This window comes from Mastomys coucha, unplaced genomic scaffold (genome assembly GCF_008632895.1).
Source record: "Mastomys coucha isolate ucsf_1 unplaced genomic scaffold, UCSF_Mcou_1 pScaffold22, whole genome shotgun sequence".
NCBI classification, from domain to species: domain Eukaryota; kingdom Metazoa; phylum Chordata; class Mammalia; order Rodentia; family Muridae; genus Mastomys; species Mastomys coucha.
The window spans coordinates 113,848,498-113,868,899 of record NW_022196905.1 but is presented as its reverse complement, the minus strand read 5'-3'; the positions used below and the strand labels follow the sequence as shown (position 1 = coordinate 113,868,899).

Below are 20,402 nucleotides of genomic sequence, written 5' to 3'. Positions count from 1 at the left end.
GCCACACTCTTGTCCCTCCTTGGCCTTAATTCCATCCCTGGCCAGTGGGTGTATCAAATGTCCCCCACCTCTTACTGGAAGATTCTCTGAAGTATTAAAAATTGGGGTGTGTGTGAGATGGCTCAGAGGGTAAAGGCATTTGCTGATTTTGATCACTTGGTGGAAAGAGGATTATCACTCTGACTGCCACACTCGTGCCATAGCCCTCAGAAGACCTCTGCCTCCAATAAACAAACATAATTAAACATTTAAAAACATTTAAAGCCAGTTGGTGGTGGCTCACGCCTTTGATACCAGCACTTGGGAGGCAGAGTCAGGTGGATTTCTGAGTTCAAGGCCATCTTGGTCTACAGAGTGAGTCCCAGGACAGCCAGGGGTATACAGAGAAACCCTGTCTCGAAAAACCAAAACCAAAACCAAAACCAAAACCAAAACCAAAACCAAAACCAAAACAAAACCCAAAAACCATTTAAGAAGGCTGGAGATGTGGAGATGACGAGATGGCTCACTCATGCTGGGGGGTGGTGGCGCACGCCTTTAATCCCAGCACTTGGGAGGCAGAGGCAGGCGGATTTCTGAGTTCGAGGCCAGCCTGGTCTCCAGAGTGAGTTCCAGGACAGCCAGGGCTATACAGAGAAACCCTGTCTCGAAAAAAACCAAAAAAAAAAAAAAAAAAAAAAAAGAACACATATTGCTTTCCCAGAGGGCCTGAGTTCAATTCCCAGTACCCACACATCATGTGCCTCAGAACTGCCTATAACACCAGTTTCAGGGAGATCTGATGCTGTTGGCTTCTGTGGGTACCAGCACTCATGTGCACCAGCACACACACACACACACACACACACACACACACACACACACACACCACTTAAAAGTAATAATAACTTAATAGAAAAATTGAGAGGAACTTACATGAAGAAATGTATAAGAGCCACACCAGGAAGCCACAGGCATGTGATAGGGTAAAGAATGTCCTTCCAAGATTCTCAGGACTCCATTATCTAGTGTTGGGTGTGGGCAGATGGAGACAGACCTGGCCCTCAGCTTGAACTTAAGCAGGAGGGGCTGTCTTGGAACCAGGCTGGATGCGGGGTTGGAGAAGTTTCAGTCCATCACAGTAACGGCCCATTTGCAGTGATTGGCCGCCCAGGTGTTAATAACGCTAATGGCATAGGAAGGGGAAGCTGGCCATTGAGCTGAGCAGGAGAAATATGCAGAGGAGCACCCTGGTTCACATAAATCAGCTGTGCGAGGCACAGCGACTGAGGCAGGACTTAACATTCCAGTCAGGGTCCTGGCGTTCGCCTCATCAGAGCGGCAGAGGGAATTTATTCTGTTTATATGTTTTTACTGCATGGCAAGGCTGGAGAGCAGAGCCCTCCACAGCCATTCTGCATTTTAAATATTAGTCCTGAGGATGGGGAGGGGTCAGCTCTAATGCTCTGAATGACAGAACAGGGGACAGGGACAGCAGAAGAGCACGCATGCTGGTGTTGGAGCCCAAGTGGCTTAACTAATGTCCAGTGTCAGTCAGAATTTAACTGTGTACGTCCACACGTTTCTAAGGACACTGGGGACAGGTGATGTTTTCTTTTTCCAAAGCTGGGGACACAGGCAGAGCTCAATTCACCTACTTTCCTATAGGTATTTTAAAAATTGTTTTGTTTTGTTTTTTAAGACAGGGTTTCTCTGTGTAGTCTGGTTGTTCTAGAACTCACTCTGTAGACCAGGCTGGCCTCAAAATCACAGAGATCTACCTGCCTCTCCTTCCCTGGTGCTGGATCAAAGGCGTGCACCACCATCACCTGGCTTTAAAAATTCTTATTAAAGATTAATTTTTGTTTTTATTTCTCTGTCTGTCTTTCTGTCTGTCTGTCCCTGTGTGTGCCAAGTGAAGACAGTTGCCAATTTAGGTCAGAAGATCTCCTGCTGCTGGAGGATACAGTTGTGAGCTGCCATGTAGTTGCTGGGAACCGAACTCATGTCCTCTGCAAGAGCAGCTAGTGCTCTTAACCTGTGAGCCACCTCTCCAGTCCCTTTAATTCTTGGAGGCATTTTGCTTTTGAATTTAGGTGCTGTAGAGGTAGCAGGACATTAACAGAGACATCAATGGAAGGGTCAATAGAAGGAATAAGGAAGAGGATGGGGTGGCAGAGAGGGAGAGAATGAAATGGTGGGGTGAAAAGGCGTAAGTAGCCCAAGTAGCTGGAGTTATGTGCATGCAATAGTTGGGATTATATATGTGTGCCACTGTGGCTACCTAAGAATCCCTGAATTTCATCTGTTCACTTCCTTATCAGCATTATTTCACCACTTGATCATCTGTTCATCTATCTATCCTTTTATCTGCATCTACCATCGATCCATCCATTCATACATCCACCTATCCACCCATCCACTCATCCATCCATCCTTTCCACTGTACACTCACCTATCATCCATCCGTCTGTCCTTCCTTCTGCACATTTATCCATCCATTCATCTCTCTGCTCAACTGCCTTTCCATCCATCCATCCATCCATCCATCCATCCATCCCTTTATCCATCTGTCTACCCCTCCATTCAGCCATTGTCCTTTCCTCCCCCTCTCCATTTCTCTCTCCCTATATTCATCTATCATCCATCCATTAATCCTTCTGTCCATCTGTCTCTCCATGCATCTACTATCCATCCATCCTCCATTCATCCATCCTCCATCCACTCATCTGCTCATCTATCTTTTTATCTGCATGTATCTACTATCCATCCACCCACCCATCCATCGACCCACCCATCCATCCATCCACCCATCCACCCACTCATTTATCTACCCATCCACTCATCCATCCTTTCCAACATTCACTCATCTATCATCCATCTATCTTTCTGTATTTCCCTCTGTGCATTTATTCATCCATCCATTCATCTCTCTGCCCATCTGTTTCTTCATCCATCCATCTATCCATCCCGCCCTTCCTCCCTCCCTCAATCTGCCTCTCTCTCCATTTGGCCATTGTCCTTCCCTCCTTCCCTTTTTCCATTTCTCTCTCCCTCTTTCCATCCATTATCTATCCATCCATCCATGCATCCATCCATCCATCCATCATCCATCAATCCATTAATCCTTCTGTCCACCTGCATCCATCCATACATCCATGTGTCCATGCATCCATGCATCCATCCATACACCCTGTACTGTAGCCTCTAGGCAGCTAGCTGTTCTGGGATCCTTTCTGGGCTCAGGGACAGCTCAGACTCTCAGAGCCCAAGTCCTTGACTGAGCACCTGGATCTGGCCTTTTTGTCCTCCAGGAAGCTCACTGCAACTGTTAGGTCTGGACCTCCTTCTACAAAGTGGGAGTGACGATGTGTGTCATGGAGGAACTGGAGCCCGAGGCAGACACTAGTTAAGGAGTTAAGGCAGTTGGAGCAGGGTTGCACTGTAGTCCAGCAAGTGTGGGGAGTCCTAGGAGCCTCTGGGGAGTTGGATGGATGTGAGGTTTTGCGGGCTTCACTCTGGCTCTGGGTGCTGGGGACCAAGATACATTTTAGCAGGTGTATTCCCCTGGTTCTACTTCAAGAAAATAGTTGTGGGTTCTAGGCGATAAATGACCTTCCCAATCTCCCCTTCCCCACCCAGCCTTTCACAGACTTTGCTCCACCAAGTGTCCCTGGACTTCCACTGACACCTGCAGGACACTGTCTTGGGGCAGGTGAGGGTGTATGCAGTTCCCCCTGCCTTTGGCTCTGGGCTCTTGCAGGCATCTGGGATGCTAAAATGAGCTCATGAGAGTGGGGGTGGATTGGATCAAATAAGGCTTTCCCAAGAACTATTTCTTTAAGTTGTCTGGTGTGTGTATGTGTACATGTGTGCATGTATGTGTGGTATGTAGATATGTGAGGGGGTGTGCATATGTGTGTGTGTACTTGTGTGGGTGGGTGAGAGTTGGGAATGGGGTCTGAAGACAGGAACCAATTCCTTGAACCTTTCTCTTCCATCTCACAGCACGCACCTTGGATGAAACCATCTTGAGTCCATTTCACAGTAGAGTAAACTGAGGCTAGAATGGTGACCAGTGACTGGCCTCTGGTTCTCCAAGCATATAATTTGGGGGACCCAGAACTCCTCACTGAGTAGGCTTCTGAAGCCCCTTTGAGATTTTGATGGGCCCCTAGATTATTTAGTCATCCTCTGAGTAAGGGTAGCCCCCTCCTCTGTTCCCCTGGCAGAGTATATGATCAATGGAGGGGCAGCTGCAGGATTAGACACTTTAGGTGTGTGTGTGTGTGTGTGTGTGTGTGTGTGTGTGTGTAGCCACATACCCCTGGGTGTGTATATGCTCCTAGGCAATGCATACATGTGTTTCCTCATTTTATCACATGTCCATCTTCAGAGCATGTATGTCTCTGTGTGTATACTCAACTGTGTGTTGGAGGGATTGGTATGTGCACCCTTGAACATCTGTCTGCATGATGTTTCTGTTGGTGGCCATGTGTCTGCAAGGGAAGAAGTGTGGCCCCAACATGTCTGTGGTGAGCTTGCACATGTGTGTATATACATCCCAGTGTGAGCTCTGCTGTGCCCAGTGGAGCTCCCTGATACCCTGGAGCTCAAGTATCAAACCATACAGACAAGTGGCTGGGGTACCTGAGCAGCGAGAGACTCCTCTCACCTCTCAAGTCCCCTCCCGACCTCCTCTACTCTCCTCTTCCCCTTTCCATCCCTTTCCCCACATCCCTCCTTCTTTCCTCTCCCTGATTCCCCATTCCCCAGCTGCTGTCACAGCCCACCTTCAGAAAAGCCAGAGACAAGTCCTCAGGTTTCAGCCCAGTTCTAAACAGGTCTCTCTCTACAAACCTCACACACTGCCATCACTGGTTCTGGTAGAGATGGTGGGTGTTACAACCCTCTCTTCCCACACAGTGCTTCTAGAATCTAACACAGCTAGGGCACCCCAGAGAAATAGAAAGGGAACCGGATGCATGTGTGGACAGAGTCCCGCCTCTGCCACTCTGCAGCTATGTGACCTTGGGCAAGTCCCTCAACCTTTGTTAGCATCCTGAGGAGACAACACCTTCCGGGACCCTTGCAGAGAGGTCACTATGAGGGTGTCTATTCTAGTGCTGGTGAACCAGCCAGATCTAGGCGAGTTCTGGTACGTTTGTTAAAATCAAAACAACCTACACAAAACCAATATGCTCATCTGGTTAAGGAACTAGAGACTAAATGTGGCTCTATCTAGGCTTGTGGCTTCCAACCTTCCTAATGCTGTGACCCTTTAACACAGTTCCTCATGTTGTGGTGATCTACAACCCCAACCATACAATTACTTCATCACTACTTCATCACTGTAATTTTGCTACTGTTGTGAATCACATTGTAAATATCAGATATGTGACCCCTGACAAGAGGTCATCCATGGGTTGAGAACCACTGGTCTAGAATGTTGTCATGAACCTGAAAGATGTTTTGAGAGTCAGCAGGTAACTCCATGACTGTGCTCCAAGCACAGCACTGGGCTTCAAAAGAAAAAGGAAGACCAACAGAGTGAATTAACTGGACCCCTGGGGCTCTCAGAGTCTGAACCACCAACCAAAGAACATATAGGGGCTGGACCTAGGCCTCCCCGTTCATATCTAGCCAATATGCAGCTTGACCTTCATGTGGGTCCTGAACGACTGGAGCAGGGGCTGCCCAAAAGCTGTTGCCTGTACGTGGAATATGTTCTACTAGCTGGGTTGCCTTCTCTGGCCCCGGTGGGAGAGGAAGCACCTAGCCTCACAGAGACTTGAAGTGCTAGAGTTGGGCGGAGGGAGGTGGGGGAGAGGAACCACCTGACCACAGTGCCTGGCTTTCGGGGTGATGGTTTTTTTCTGCCTTTTGTGGATCTGAATACTCCATACAGTTCTCCATGACAAGCTGTTATCTGAGGAAGATCTGAGTTGTATGCAAAGGAGGAGTTTTTGGCCACCTTGCAGGACTCTTTGGAGGGCCACCAGGGCAACTGAACAATTTCCTGTTCTTGAGCTCATTTCAAGCGGCTCATTCTTCCCATCCCCAAACCCTCTTCACCGATGCTAGAGTGGGCCAGCTCCCCGTCCTGAGTGTGAGTGACAAGGGACCCCAAAGCAGTTCCACTCATTTTTACACCATTCCTGCCTTTCTGGATCTATTGAGCCTGAGTAGGAAGGGAAGGGAAGAAGCAGTCGTCCCGGCTTCTCTTCTACTTCTCCAAGCCAGGAACATGAGGCAGAGAAGAGAGGCTTTGTTTTTTAGGTGTGGTCTCAGGCCTCCTAAATCATATTCAGGGGCCTGACATTAAGCTCAATGTGTAGAGTACTCACTCACCCAGCATCCAGCATACATGAATGGGTTCAAATCCCTAGCCCCCCCCAGCAGTCAGAGTGGGGCACACCTGTAATCTCTGGGCTAAGGAGGTGTTGCCTCAAGTTTGAGGCTAGCCTGGGGTTATATAGTAAGACTGTCCTCAAACACAAAACAGTAATAACAACAGCAACAACAAAGTCACAGCCAGCCCTCTCTGTCTAAAGGCATCCTCTACAAGGCTTGGAGAACCACAGGCTCACTCTCCAGACCCCATCCTCCTTAGCAGCGTTAGAAATGACTATACCTGCTGTGCACATGACCGTAGCGGTCTCTGCTTTTGTTTGCAGCTGTCTGGAATTGCATGCAATATAAACAGGGATGAAATTAGAAACCCCCGGCGCTCAGCGGTTAAGAGCACCGACTGCTCTTCCAGAGGTCCTGAGTTCAATTCCCCAACAACCACATGGCAGCTCACAACTGTCTGTAACTCCAAGATTTGACACCCTCACACTCAGACATACAGGCAGGCAAAACACCAATGCACATGAAATATAAATAAATAAATAAGAGTCCCACCCACTTCCCCTCCTCTCTCTGAGACAAGGTCTCTCTATGCAGCCCAGAACTGGCCTAGAACCTGCCATCCTCCTACCTCAGCTTCCCAAGGGCTGGGATTTACAGGTGTACAGCCGGCATGCCAGGCTACACTTCTTTTGACATGATTGAAGGAGCCAGAAACAAGCACCTGTTCATTCCTCAGTCATTCCAAAGGCCTACTATGCACCTGACTGGCTTGTGATCTGGATAAAAGCAGGACAGAAAATTATCCACCACCAAAACTCTCCAACTGGGACCAGCAAGAGGGCTCAGCTGGTAGAGGTGCTTGCTGTAAAGCCGGATAACCTGAGTTCCACCTCTGGGACCTCCCTGGAGGGAGGAGAGCTGACTCCCAAATGTTGTCCTCTGGTCGCCTATGCATACACAGTACGCACACGTGCACACAAACAGTAAGAAATGAAACAATAAAAAAAAAGAACAAAACTAAAACTAAAGACTCTAGCACTGTGGGTCTCAACCTTCCTAACGCTATGACTTTTTAATACAGTTCCTCATGTTGTGGTGACCCCCCAGCCGTAAAGTTATTTTCAGCACTGCTTTATAACTGTAATTATGTAATTGTAAATACCTGTGTTTTCTGGTGGTCTCAGGTGAGCCTTGTGAAAGGGTTGGTTTTTTTCCTTTCTTTTTTCCTCCCGGGGGTCTCAGCCCATGGGGTCTCAGGCCATAGGTTTGAGAATTACTGCTCTACTGGGTGGGGGAGGGGTCTTTGTAATTGTCAAGTTGTGATGTTGGGGACACCTACTCTGACCCTCAAGATACTGAATGAAAAAAAAAGACCACACGGAACTGAGGGAGAAAAGAATTTTTTTATTAATCTTTCTTTTTTTAAAAAAAAGTTGATTTTTTTGCTTTTTGTTTGTTTTTGTGTTTTTTTTTTTGTATGTTTTATTTTTTGTTTTTTTGTTTTTTGTTTTTTTTTTTGGTAAACCTCTTTCTGGCTCCCCTCCCCAACTCTGCCCCACCCTCCTCTTAAAAATATAAAAATGTCCAGACCCAGATAACTAGAGTACAATAAATAAACAGTAGACACAAAAACATACTTTATTTGTTTCTTCTTTATACAAAATAAGGAAACTAGAAGCGTCCGACTTCCAAAAAAGTATAATACTGTTCGTCCTGACGGCCCAGCCTCAGGCCCCGGGCAGGGAGAGATCTGTGGGCAAATGCCCAATGACTTGGCGCCCAGCTCAGGGCCAGAGCAGGGTGGGAGGGTTCGAATCCTGCCAGGCCCCTCAAACTCAAAGTATGGAGGAGCAGGGAGTTGGGCTCGGGAAGGCCAGGCCCTGACCGCGCCGCTTCCTAGACAAGCTGACTTTGAGCCACCAGGGGGCGCCAACTCGCAGGTGGATTTGTCTTCCAGCAAAGCCACCATTCATCGGCGGTCCTCCTAATTTTTCTTCTCTGGCTGAGGCTCTCTCTTTCTCTCTCTCTTTCCCCCTTTCAACCTCTCTTTCTCTCCTGCCTTCCTTCCTTTTTTTAAAAAGAGAAAGTGAGAAATAGGATTTCGCAATGCCTTGGCTCGCAGGGAGGGGTCTCCTCTCCTTGGTCTCATCCTCCCCTCTTAGTTCAAAGAGGTGATGATGGGTGGGGGTCCGGAGGGCTTCTAGGGTGTGCTTGGAATCTCGACCCTCCAGAATATTGACTTTGGTCCCGAGAAATTGCGCAGGCGCGTGCCGAAGCTCTGAGGGGTGGTGATGCGAGTGGCCTGGTTGGGTGCGAGCCCAAGAGAAGACTCTTGAGGCTTACCCAGGCGGCGTCCCGGGCTTGGTGGCAGGGGACAACTCGGCCCCTTGGCCTTACCAGACGGCCGCTTCGTTGAGCTCAGGGTTGGGGTGAGACAGGGGTCCGCTGTAGCCGCTGGTGCCGCTCATGGGGAAGGGCGGGCTGGGCCCGCCGCTGAACACCTCTCCCGGCATGGGGTGCAGCGCGCCGGGCAGGCCCGGCTCGGGGCTCGGCGTGTCCGGGTGCGAGATCATGTCGGTGAACCTGGGGTTGTCCGTGCCGTGAGGCCCGGCCAGTGGCGGTTCCAGCGCGCCCAGCGGCGTCGAGCCAGGTCCGGATGCTGCCAGGAAGCTGGAGTCGGCCGGGGATTGCGCCTGAGATGGCGGACCATGCGCGAAGAAATCGTAATTGCCTCCGGGAGCATAGTAATCGCTTTGGTAGTCTGCAGGAAGGACAAGGGATAAGAGATGGCGTGAGGACAGACTGCCAGGGCCGACAGGGACCTAGGGGACCACGCGAAGGTGACTCGAGGAGGCGAAGGCCAGGGCGCCCAGATAGCGCTGTTGCTACAGATGTGCGGAGGGTGCAGGAGAGCATGCCACTGACCCTAGGTTAGACCGAGTGGCTCTGAGAGATTCAGGGAGGAAGCCTGGTACCTTGAGGATGGAAGGGGACCGAGGAGGACCACGGGTCAGGTGGGAAGTAACAGAGAGAAATACGGAGTGGCCGAGAGGCTGGGAGAGACACAGAAGCTACCAGGACGCCAAGCAATGAGGGACACAGGCAGCGAGGGAGGAGAGACTGAGGAATCGCTGGCTCCCAAACACACTGAGGAGGAGACAGCCCACAGAGGCCAGAGGCGCAAAGCCAAATGAAGTCTGAGTGAGAGATGGAGAGATGAACATGAGACAGAGATCCGGGTTGCAGAGGAGGTGGTAGCGACTAGCCCCAGACGCGTCACCGTACTCTGAACAGCTAAGTCCACGCAGAGGCGAAAAACGCAAGGACAGGTACAAACAAACAAGCTGCGGTAAGGGTGCAAAGTGAAAGACTATGTGGGTAAAAAGACAGATGATTCCAGAGATAGAGACAGTAGACCAGGAATAGCCTTAGGCTGGGTGGCTTCAAGGCTCCGAAAGAAGCGTGGGGACCAAGCGGCTGCTGCAGCGCAAAGCACCAAAGTGGTTCAGACCGGTGTTGAGGGCCCTAGCAGGGGAAGCAGGACCCGGTAGCTGCCAGAGCGCATGAAGCGGCGGGCAGGAGGCCTGGGCCCGGGGCGCAAAGGGCGCAGAGCCAGGCACGGCCTCAGTGTCTTCTCTGGCTCCTTTGCTAGTCTTGTCTAGAACTGAGAAAGCCAAAGTCAGTGACAGCGAGAGGGCCCGAGGTTAGGGCCACTTGCGGGTTCCTAGGGGGTAGAGCCTCCTGAGTCTTGTTAGGACGCCCAGGTTATTTTTGAAGTATTTGGGGACAGAGACCTTTGGAAGAATTGACACAAATAAATGCACACCCTTCCCACAAATTCAGGGATGCAGGATTCATAGTTCAGGCGCTCAGACCACCACAAGAAATTGCTTCTGTGAACGCCCTCTGGCCTCTCCCTCGAACACAGCTTCCTCCACCTCCAGATCGGCCCTCCAAGATTGGGGTACAGGACCCCACCAAAAGGAGAGCCTAACAGCCTGTTGAAGAGACAGCCCCGCTTTGTAGAGCGGGGAGGAGGTGGGGTGGGAACCGGCGAGCCAGGGTCTCTTCTGAAAACCCACACTCTTTGCTCAGTCCCGAGGGCCCAAGTTCACAGCAGGGTTGTGGATGCCACTGTCACCCTCGCCCCCTTTTTTCTTTTTCAGAAACCCTGAAACATATCCAAATCGAGGGTTGTCTAGAGACCTTCCTGGAGTGGAGGTAGTTTAAGGTAATAGCTAAAACGGTCGCCATATATTTTTTGAAAAACCTCAAATTCCATTCTGCCCGAAAGCGAGGGCGGCTGAGAGAGACAAATTTGGGGGGTCCTCAAAGGAACGGAAAGGAAGCGCGCTAAGCAGGGAAGGCCGTGGCCCTAGAGCCGCGCGCGCCACCTCCGCCCATATGGCGGCCGGGCCGGAGGTAATTGGAACAAACGCTGTCTGAAAAGGGCACAAAAGCCGCAGCTGGGGCTTTGTCCGAGCTCCCACGGGGAGCCGCGGGCCCCGCCACCCGGCCCCTTTCTCGCCCGCTGACGGCCGCCGCCACCGGGATCTCCCAGTGCGGATTAGGCGGGGCTGCCGGCCTGGGGGTTGGGGGTTCAGCGCCCCCATCCCGTTTTCGGAGAAAAAGGGGGTTCTGGTGTTCTGTTCCCCCACCCTATCCCGCAGGTCTGCAACGAAGGTGGGGTCGGCAGGATCAGCGCAGGGTGGGCTGGTCTCCCTGAAATCTTGATTAACTACTCAGGTTGGGGCGGGGGTTTCTAGACTGGTACCGCCCCCACTATCTCCAGCTTCGGGTTGAGATTGTGTGTGTGTGTGTGTGTGTGTGTGTGTGTTTGTAGAAGACAAGCTAGGTGGAAAGATTAGACACCCTAGGTCACGCCCATCACTGTATAGTTCCGGCTCCCCAATCCTCCCCCCCCCCCACATTAAAATCACCGCTTCACGTTTTGCCAGTTATTTTCAGGGACCTCGGTCTGTTCTACTGATTAACTTTCCAGACTTCCGCACATGGACGTCCGGCCTGGGGTCCTCTTGCTTTCTCTACCCGGCTTTGCCTGGCTTTACCGTCTCTCCACCTCAGCATTGTTCCTGAATCCACTTTTTAAGGGGAATTGCTTTTGACTCTGAAACTAGATTTGGAGCCGCCAAGCAGGCCAACAAGTCAGTGGCGTTGGCTATAGACACTCCCGATGGCTCCACAGATTGGAAAGCTTGGGGATCCAGAGAAATGAATCCTCCCCACATAGGATTCTGAGACCAGAGGAGGTAGTCGGACCGTCCCCTCCTTCCCCAGGGAGTTGGCCACAACAAGGAGCTGGGAGGAAGATGGGGTACCGGGATGGGGACATCAGTCCCAGGGAACAAGAGAAGAAAGGGGTTGAGGAAGCAGGGTTTATAAACTCTATTAACAACTTCCTCCGTGCAAACCTGCCTGTCACACTCCCCAGACTCAAAGATGAGTCCCGAGCAGCAGCCAACACTCCCCCGCCCCCATTCTAGACCAATCCATTTGGAACCCAGGGCGGCTATCACAGCAGAATTGCTGCCTTTGAAGCAAACTGCGAGTATACAGGTTCCCTTCTTCCCCACCTCCCCACTTCAAGTCTTCTTCAGGTTCACCAATGCTACGAGTGGAAGTTAGGCAATGAGGCGGTGGAGAGACAGAGGTTTTTGGCGTTTGCCCGCCTTGCTCCCATACGACCCGGGAAGTGTGCCTCTACTTTTGAGGGGAGTGGAAAATACCGGTGTGTGGTTGTCTGCAATCCTACCTCAAGCTGGTTCACTCAGGTCTTATTGCAAGATAGTGTGTGTATGTGTGTATGTGTGTGTGTGTGTGTGTGTGTGTGTGTGTGTACGTCCATGGGTTCTGTGTGGCTGTGCGTACCTGTGGGTGAGTAGCTTGTGCTAATGAGTCTGTAGAGGAATGGCTTTGTGTATATCCTGCGTGGGTGGGGAAAAAATAAGAGCTGCCCTATCGTGGCCCAAAACTCGAGGAAGCCCAGTAGAGCTGTGCGCCCGGGCAAGTAGCAAGGTGCCCCTTACCTCCGTAATAAGTGTATGGGGTAGACCCCAACATCTCAGACTCGTCCAAGCGGCCGCCCAGGGGACGCATGCGCCGCGGACTCCGGAAGAAGGCGTGTCTCCGGGCGCCCAGAGCGCTCAGCTGTTTCATGCGGCGTTCTTTGGACCTTCGGTTCTGAAACCACACCTGGGACGAAGGAAGGGGCAATGAGACTAGGATCAGGAATGGCCCTCTCTTCTCCCGCTGGGGCTGACCCTGCTGGGTCCTAGCGCCTCGAGTACACCACAACTCCCCCCAAGCGAGGGCTGGGCCGGATTAGCCCAGGAGGGGCGGAGAGGGGCTTCGGCGAACCAGCCAAGGGTGAAGGATTTCGTGGACCCGTGGGGTGACTCATAAAGACCCCGGCATCCTGGTTCTGGCTTGCCCGCGGCCAGACGGCTTTATAAAGGCCTCCTGCCCTGCCAGGACCTCGCCCGCGGCTGCAGAGCAAAGCTCCAGCCGATTGTCGCTTTGCCAGCGCCACAGCGCGAGGACATCTCCCTTTTTTCTGTGCTTGGAGCGGAAGGGGTCCCGGAGGCCAGAGAGGCTTAAGCCATTAGCTAGTCAGGGTGAGGTGAGGAGGTGAACGGAATTCAGAGAGATCTGGCGACCTTGTTCAAAAATCACATCGCTAGGACAGAGGGACTGGATCAAATCCTTTGGTTAAAATTCCCCGCCTCCAAAGGGTACCCAGACGGCCCCCAACCTCGGGTGCACGACTGTCTCTACGCAAGCTCTCCCGCCCCCAGCCGTTCACAGGCTACTCTGCCCGACGGGAGGTACGCCTGCTGGTCTGGAGGGATGGCCCATCGCTCATACCTGAATGACCCTCATATTGAGGCCTGTCTCCTGTGCCAGCTGTTCGCGGATGTGGCGCGTGGGCTTGGGCGTGGCTGCGAAGGCCGCCTTGAGAGTCTCCAGCTGCTTGGCCTTGATGGTGGTGCGCGGGCCGCGCCGTTTGGTGCCGGAGTTCTGTTCCTCATTCTCGTTGTTAGCGGTCTCCTTGTCCGATGAGGTCGAGTTGTCGGTCTCTTTGGGGTCGTCCTGTAACGGATCCTGGAGGTCCGGGGACAAACTGCGGTCCGTACAGGAGGACACTGCGGGGTGGATGGATTGGGGACAGGACAGCGGCGTCAGCGCAATCTGTCTCGAATTCAGAAACCGGTCCCTGAAGACTCTCTGCCTTGGTCGCTGGGTTCCCTCCCAAATCAGGGAGCACCCGTCCCCCGGGACTGGGCGCTCGCCCACTCTCTTCAGCTGGGGTTTGCTTTGAAAGGACCTTCTCAAGTCCGCAGCTCCAGGGAAACGGGGCACACCCTCTGAAGAACCCTTTCTTTGGGAATGCAAAGCAAAGAAGGGTACACAGTGTCTCCTCTCATCCCCTACGCCCCATCTCTCTTTCCTCTACATAGCTATGAGCCTCCATCCCCGCTCCTTCTATAATTTGCCAGGACATCAAATGACACTGTAGGGAGGTTTTTTTTTCCTTTCTAAATTGGGTTGGATGGGGCTCCAGAAGACGAGCCTGGCTCGGGTTTCCCCTGTAGAACCCTTCTCTCTCCCCATCCCTGAAGCCCCTAGCAAATGAATCCCAGGCTGAAATTTAAACCAGCCCAGCCTCGGCCCAGAGCAGGCACGGGGGTGGCGGTTGAGAATGTCTGCTGGTTGTTGGCGCCGGAGAGAGGGAAGCTGGGGAAGAGCAGAGGCCTGCGTACCTGAGTTGAGGCTTCCCTCCTTGAGGCTAGAGGAGCTTAAGTAGTCGTCCTTGCACACAAACTTGTTCTCGTCGATCACGTAGAGTTCCTCTCCGGTGGACAGCTGCTTGTTGCACACCATGCAGGTGAAGCAGTTGAGGTGGAAGACTTTGCTCCGGGCCTTCCGCACCAGGTCGCTCGGAGAGATACCTTGTGCACAGCCGGCGCACTTTGTGCCAAAGCGCCTGTGGATGGATACAAGGCGCCTGTCAGTGTGAGGTGGGGAGTTGATACTGGTGTCCAGGTCCTCTGCAGTGCTGACCTCTTCCAACCCCCTCTGGCGGCGTCCCAGACACCTGTATTTCCGTATTTGTCCAACAGAAGCCTAATTCTAGTCTCCTGAGTCAGGGCTGGTTTGGGGCAAGATGGCCCTGCATTTAGTGTGTTAATTCAGACTATATGGAGCTGTTCTGGAAGAGCTGGGAGTTCGGCCTGTAGTGCAGACAAGGGTTGGGGGGGGGGGAGGTCCCAAGATGACTCCACTGCCCTCAGGTCCCCACCAAATCTGCCTTGGTTGTTTCAGGAGCCTACAAAGGCTGTGAAGTAGATTTTAAGCCTGTGGAGTAGATTTTCAGTATTTTTAGCTTTGCCTCCTGGATTGGGGTGTGTGTGTGTCTCAGATAGGACCACCATGTTTGTCTGTCTGTCTGTCTGTCTTTAGCAGTAGGGTGGAAAATCTGAGCAAAAAGGCCAGAACCTTTCTCTTGCTTTCTAGTGCTACCCGGGAGACCTAGATCCCCAGCTATCAGGAGCTGGGGACAGAAGGCCCTTAGAGGAGTACATTCTGGATACAGGAAGTCAGTTTCTGCACACACACACACACACACACACACACACACACGCACACACACCCTCCTCCCCCATCCCTGGCCCCAGCAGACAGCCAAAGAATGGGAACAGAAGCTGATCTTAAGTCCTGCCCAGCCAAGACCTGGGATCACTCCAAAGCCCTCTTTCCCTTGCCTCTGAACAAATCCTTTTTCTTCCTTGGGCTCTAGAAGTAAGTACACCCACGCACACACAATGGATGGTGCAGAACCTAAAGGAAGGGGTACAGGTCGTGTGGAGAGGAAGAAGAGGGCTCAGAACCCTGAGGGACCCCTTCATCCACTCACACCCATGTCTCTAAACAGAGAGAATTTGGGTGACATTGATGTAGTGAGAGCATTAGAAACCATAAGTCACTTTTGGCCTTATCCGGCAGCATAATTGGCTATATACACCTTATCAAAAATCATTAGGTGCTTTGCAAGCATGCCACATTAGGGGCGCCAGGGCCTCTGGGGCCTGGGAGTTTACACGTGTAAAGGCGAGGCTGACATTTTCTCCTATTCAAATTCCCAAGTGCCCAGCCACTGGGGCAGGCGGCTGCCTTTCTCCTTTGCCGAGCTAATCACGCCCCCTCAGTGCCTGGAATTCAGATTCACAAAGCCAGTCTGGGTGTCGGATGGAAACCGGCAGAAAGCGCAGCTACTCCAAACCCCACGTTTCTAGGCTGCCCCCTTAGCATTTCTCATTTGGGTAAACTGAGGCCCACAGAGACACCGGGTCCTGGCCTGCCTGAGGACTTGGGAAGGGAGATGAAACATCTCGGAACAGATCTGCCGATTCTCAGCTTCCACTTCTTCAGAGCCTTTCCAACTAGGAAGAAAATGAACTGGGTGAGGGCGGTGGGGGCAAGGGCACGCTTCTCATCCCCCATCTCCAGAAGATCCGTTCTTAGCTAGGGTCCTTTGGGAGTGGGAAGTTTGTGTCTGTCCTCAGATTACCCTCTGGGTTTAGGATTTCTGTTTGGAACAAGAAACTCCCAGCTGCTCTGAACTCCCGGCACACCTTTGGGATCTGGAAAGGGGAGTCTTGAAGCTTCTGTCCTGGGGACTCAGGTGTGGGGAAGGGGCCCAGAGCAAGTTGCTGAGCTTCCGGGGCCTCTGCCATCTGACCGATCTCTGCTGCTGCCTGGCAGACCCAAAGTGAGGCAGCCAAACAGCGTCCTCTTTCCTCGTCTCAGCCTTAGCATCCCACAAGCAGAGGACAGGGCTTGAGGAGGGCAGAGGACTATCTGCCCATCCCCACCTCCCAAGCTGGGGTGGGTCTCTTGGTCCCTTAATTCCCAAGGAGGCAGGGTGGAGCTCGGGCCAGCCAGTGGTAGGCAGCAGGGCGCGGCAGCCGGGCCTCTTACCTGAAGAAGTCGTTTTTACAGTACAGCTTGCCCTCCCTGGAGAAGCACTTCTCCGAAAGGTTGGTTTTGCACTCGCAGCATTGAACACATTTGATATGCCACGCGCGGTCCAGTACATTCAGCAGAAAGCGGTCGAGGATGGGCCGCTCACATCCGGCACAGTGCACCATCATAGCCGCGCGTCCCAGCGGCTCGGGCCGCCTCGTCCTCCTTGGGGCCCTTGGGCCCTTAGGGCCTCTCGGTCCCCGCTACTGTGGCTCTCAGTCTCCCTGGTCTGTAGGCTTCGGTAGGGGCGAGTCCGATACGGATCAACCAAGACTTCTCGGGGTCAAGTCCTCCGACGCTCTCCGGCCTGGGCGCTGCACTGCCCAGAGTGGCGTGGAGGGAGGGAGCGGTCACAGCCTCATGTCACGGGTCGCGCCCGGGCGCTCGCTCCAGCTTCGAGCAGGTGTCCTCGGCGGCTGCTGGTTTCGGCGCTGGCGAGCGGCTTTCCGGGTTGGTGGAGGCGCCGGCACTTTCCCCCACTTTCAAGCGGTCCCGATCCTCATCTTTGTCTGGCCGCCGCCTAATTCGCGCATCCTTATTCAGATTTGGTGACGTGGTGCGGCACGTAGGGGGCCGGGCGGCCAATGGGCGCGCCGTGGCCATAGCAACCTCTTAAATTTATAGCATATCTAAATTGGCTACAGCGTTGCGGTCAGGACAGAGCAAAAAAAACAAGACATCAGTATTGCCGAGTATTTGCTAGTACCTGGTTCCCAAGCTAAGTAAGTATTTGCCTTCTAGTTTGGGCCTGGAGGGGTGGGGTCGCGATCGGAAAACCAGGGTTCTTTTTCTCTCTCTCCAAAAATAATTTCTGGAGGCAGGGTTCCAAGGCCTAGTCAGGGAGGGACCTCCCACCAGATTCGCCTCCCTCGCAACCTGTAGAAAGTTGCCCAGGCGGGGAGTGCGTTGTGGTCCCCTTGCTTCCGAACCCGCCCAGCTCCCCCTTGCTTTAGACCGCAGCTCGCTCCGGCTCTGAGCCTGTAGGAGCAGGGAGATCCGGCACTTCTCCCTGCTGTGGTTTCTTTTGTCACTCAAGAGGCTAGGGCCCAGCAGGGCTTTTCTCACCAAGAGACCGAAGGCGGGAAGCTTGGGTAGTTCTGTGCCTCCATCCCCTAGCCCCAGCCAGGTTGACTCAGGGATGTCCCCTAGCCTGGTCTGAGAATCCCGAATGCTATTTCTAAGTGCCCAGCTCACCCTGCACAGGGGGAGGTGTGGAGAAGGGGGTTGTCTACCTCGGATGGGTGTTCCTGGCAGGTAGAGAGGAGACGGCAGCTCACTACGCCTGCCTCTGCCACACCGTCCATATTCCAAGTCAGGCTGGCGGGAACCATGGTGAGTGGGTCACTCTGCATAGCAAGGGAAGCTGGCCACAACCGGGCGTCATAGGCACTCCCGGGCCCCGAGATGCTTTAAGTGCTGGCTCTCTTCTAGAACCAAAGGCAGCTTCGCAGGTGTGTGGGTACCAGCAGGGGTACGCTGCGGAGGGGCACGTGGGCCCGGAGGGAAGAAAGGGGATCAGGCCACCGCTTCCTTCGGGGAGGTAGGGTGGGAGTGTTTCTGGATCTTTGCTTGCTGCTGGGAAGAACGCTGATGGCGTTGGGCTGGGGCCCAAGGGTTGGGGCCATAGAGGAATTGTGCCAAGGCTTGGCTATGAATGTTTGTTTGGGCGTATGTACTGAGTTTGTTAGAAAATATCCACTGCGTGAAAACTATCATTTTATTTTATTTGTAGTGTGTTCGCGATCAAACCCTGGGACTTGGAGGAATTTTTAATTTTTGTTTCTCTTTCTTTCTTTCTTTCTTTCTTTCTTTCTTTCTTTCTTCCTTTCTTTCCTTTTTTGCTTGTAAATTCTCCCGTTTATAATTTCCTGTGGTTCTGCTAGGGTTGTGTGTTAAACTGTGCATTTTTTTTGTGTGTGTGTGTTGGTCTGTATCTCTATGTGTCTGCTTACGTGGGTTGATTGGGTGTGAGAGGGAATGCTTGTTTGTGGAAAAGTACAGAGCAAGCATGTAAAGTCACTCATATGCATGTGTTTCTCCTGATGTGAAGGTGTATTTTAATGTCTCAGTGTGTGTCTGTGTAAATATGTATGTTCCCACTAGAGAGCCTATGTGTGACAGAGCTGGGCTGTATGATCCTGGGCACAGAATTTTGTAGATGTGTGTGTGTGTGTGTGTGTGTGTGTGTGTTTGGACAGTAAATTTTTATTTATATAACTCTTGTAGGAGTGGAGGAAATGTCTATCTATCAGTAACAGGGATTCTCTCTTCATGGATTAGGAGGAAAGACTTGAGTCTCATCAGCTGAGCCATTGGGAAACTGTTCCCCCAACTTGGGTAGCCTCTGTATGTGGGTACATCACCTGGCCACTCCTTTGTCAAGGAGACCGGCGCCTGCAGTGTAGTGTAGTGTAGTAACCAGGACCAAGCTGACTGGATCACACCTGGGCCTCCTAGGCCTGTGGAGAGAGATTTTGGAAACCTCCAAAAGAAGCTCTGTGGCAGTGCCCAGCCTGTTTGACTGGGTCATGAATGCTCCTTGAGCGCAAAGGAGATAAGGAAGGGCCCAAAGAAGACGGGAGTCACGGAGTCACCAGGCTGCCAGCTGAGGTGAGCCCACTGCCCTCTGCCTTTGTCTCTTGGAGGTTCTCCTGGGGTGCTTCTCTCTTTAGCTCAGTGGCTCCCCCTTTCCTGTTCCCCTGGCTCCTAGCCTTCCTCTCCTTTTTTTTTTTTTTTTTATTTCCCTCTCTCCTATGGTCTTGGTCTCCTTCTCTTTCTGCCTTTTTGCCCGATTTAGAGTCTGGCATCCATCAAAACACTTCAAAGGCCGCTTCCCATTATGCATTGCTGCTGAGATGTGTAGAGGAAACTCGCACCCTGACACTACAGTCCCTCATCCTTCCTCCTTGGCACCCCTCCTCGCCCCATTTGTGGCCACACGCTCCCTCTAGTCACCACAGGAATCCCCTCCTGTGTCCCCAGCCAGAGTTCTGCTCACCCAGCCCTGGCTGAGTCTCCACTCTCGGACAAACCCATCAGCATCCCGATTTCTCCTGGAATGTCCCTGAATGTCAATGTGCAGTCCATGTTCCAGCAACTGAATGCCAAACCAGACAGAGAAGTGTCATGGAGAGCAACTACCCTAGGGGTCCTGGCTGTGGGTAGGCCACCTGGGGCTGACCCGGTAGTTGTAGCATTTGAGGGTTGGTTGTGCTTATAAGCGCCACAAGGGCTCAAAGGATTTGCCTACTCACAGCCCTTCAGAGTCACCTGGGTGCCTCACCGATTCATATGGTCCAGCCCCATTTACAGACACCCCCACCTCCACCCCCATGCCAGCCAGGCAGCCACGGCAGCTTCCTCCACATCACTGTAGCTCTCGAAAAAAATAGCAGACCAGCTATTTTATATATTATCCTGCCCCAACAGCACTGACAGATGGCCACCCGGCAGTGAAATTCCCTCCTATATGTAACTAATAAACGCTTGTGTCTTAACAGGGTGATGCGCCAAGACTCAATGTCACTTATACAAGATGTTGATGGAATTTACTATATAAAAAAAAAATCTCCCTTCTAGAGTAAAGAGTATCAACATTACAGCTCGACAGACGGTGCGGGGATAAATGAAACAGACAAAAGACAAACAAGATAATAATCTGTTTCCAATCACTTAAGCCCTGTAGAGTTAGTAAAATGTTGCTTGCATATTCCCCCTTGAGTTCGGTAATTAATTACTGGCGAAGAGGCGCACACCTCCCGGCTGGAGTGGGAGTTTCCAGGCCCGGAGAGCTTGGGCGTGGGGGTGTCTTTCTCCCGGTCTCCAGCTGGGGACACTGGACAGCGGTGAAGTGGTGCCTCTTGCGCTGGCCTAGAAGGACATTTCCCTCGCCGCACCTCTACTTCTCTCCCGTGCCTCTGAGATTCTTCAGCTAACAAGAAAGGGGCCATCTCCTACTGCCGGAGTCCTTCTAAGTCTTCTTAAGTCTCCATCAGAATGGCCTGCTTTTTTTTTTTTTTTTTTTT

At 52.3% G+C, this 20,402-nt stretch overlaps 1 protein-coding gene and 1 long non-coding RNA gene across 2 annotated transcripts in view; one reads left to right on the top strand and one right to left on the bottom strand.

Annotated features, from left to right (window-relative positions):
* Positions 1 to 7,859: 7,859 nt before the first annotated feature.
* Lhx5 (LIM homeobox 5) lies at positions 7,860 to 16,894 on the bottom strand. Its single transcript, XM_031337659.1, has 5 exons — positions 16,333 to 16,894; positions 14,115 to 14,338; positions 13,219 to 13,496; positions 12,381 to 12,546; positions 7,860 to 9,094 (listed from the first exon to the last, which is right to left on the bottom strand). The coding sequence occupies exons 1-5, from the start codon at positions 16,503 to 16,505 to the stop codon at positions 8,727 to 8,729; spliced, it is 1,209 nt and encodes a 402-aa protein (XP_031193519.1). The 5' UTR covers positions 16,506 to 16,894; the 3' UTR covers positions 7,860 to 8,726.
* Positions 16,895 to 16,999: 105 nt separating this feature from the next.
* LOC116068313 overlaps positions 17,000 to 20,402 on the top strand; it is an 11,845-nt gene continuing 8,442 nt past the window's right edge. Inside the window, exon 1 of the long non-coding RNA XR_004109546.1 lies at positions 17,000 to 17,099. This is a non-coding gene — a long non-coding RNA (uncharacterized LOC116068313). The remainder of the gene's footprint in view (positions 17,100 to 20,402) is intronic.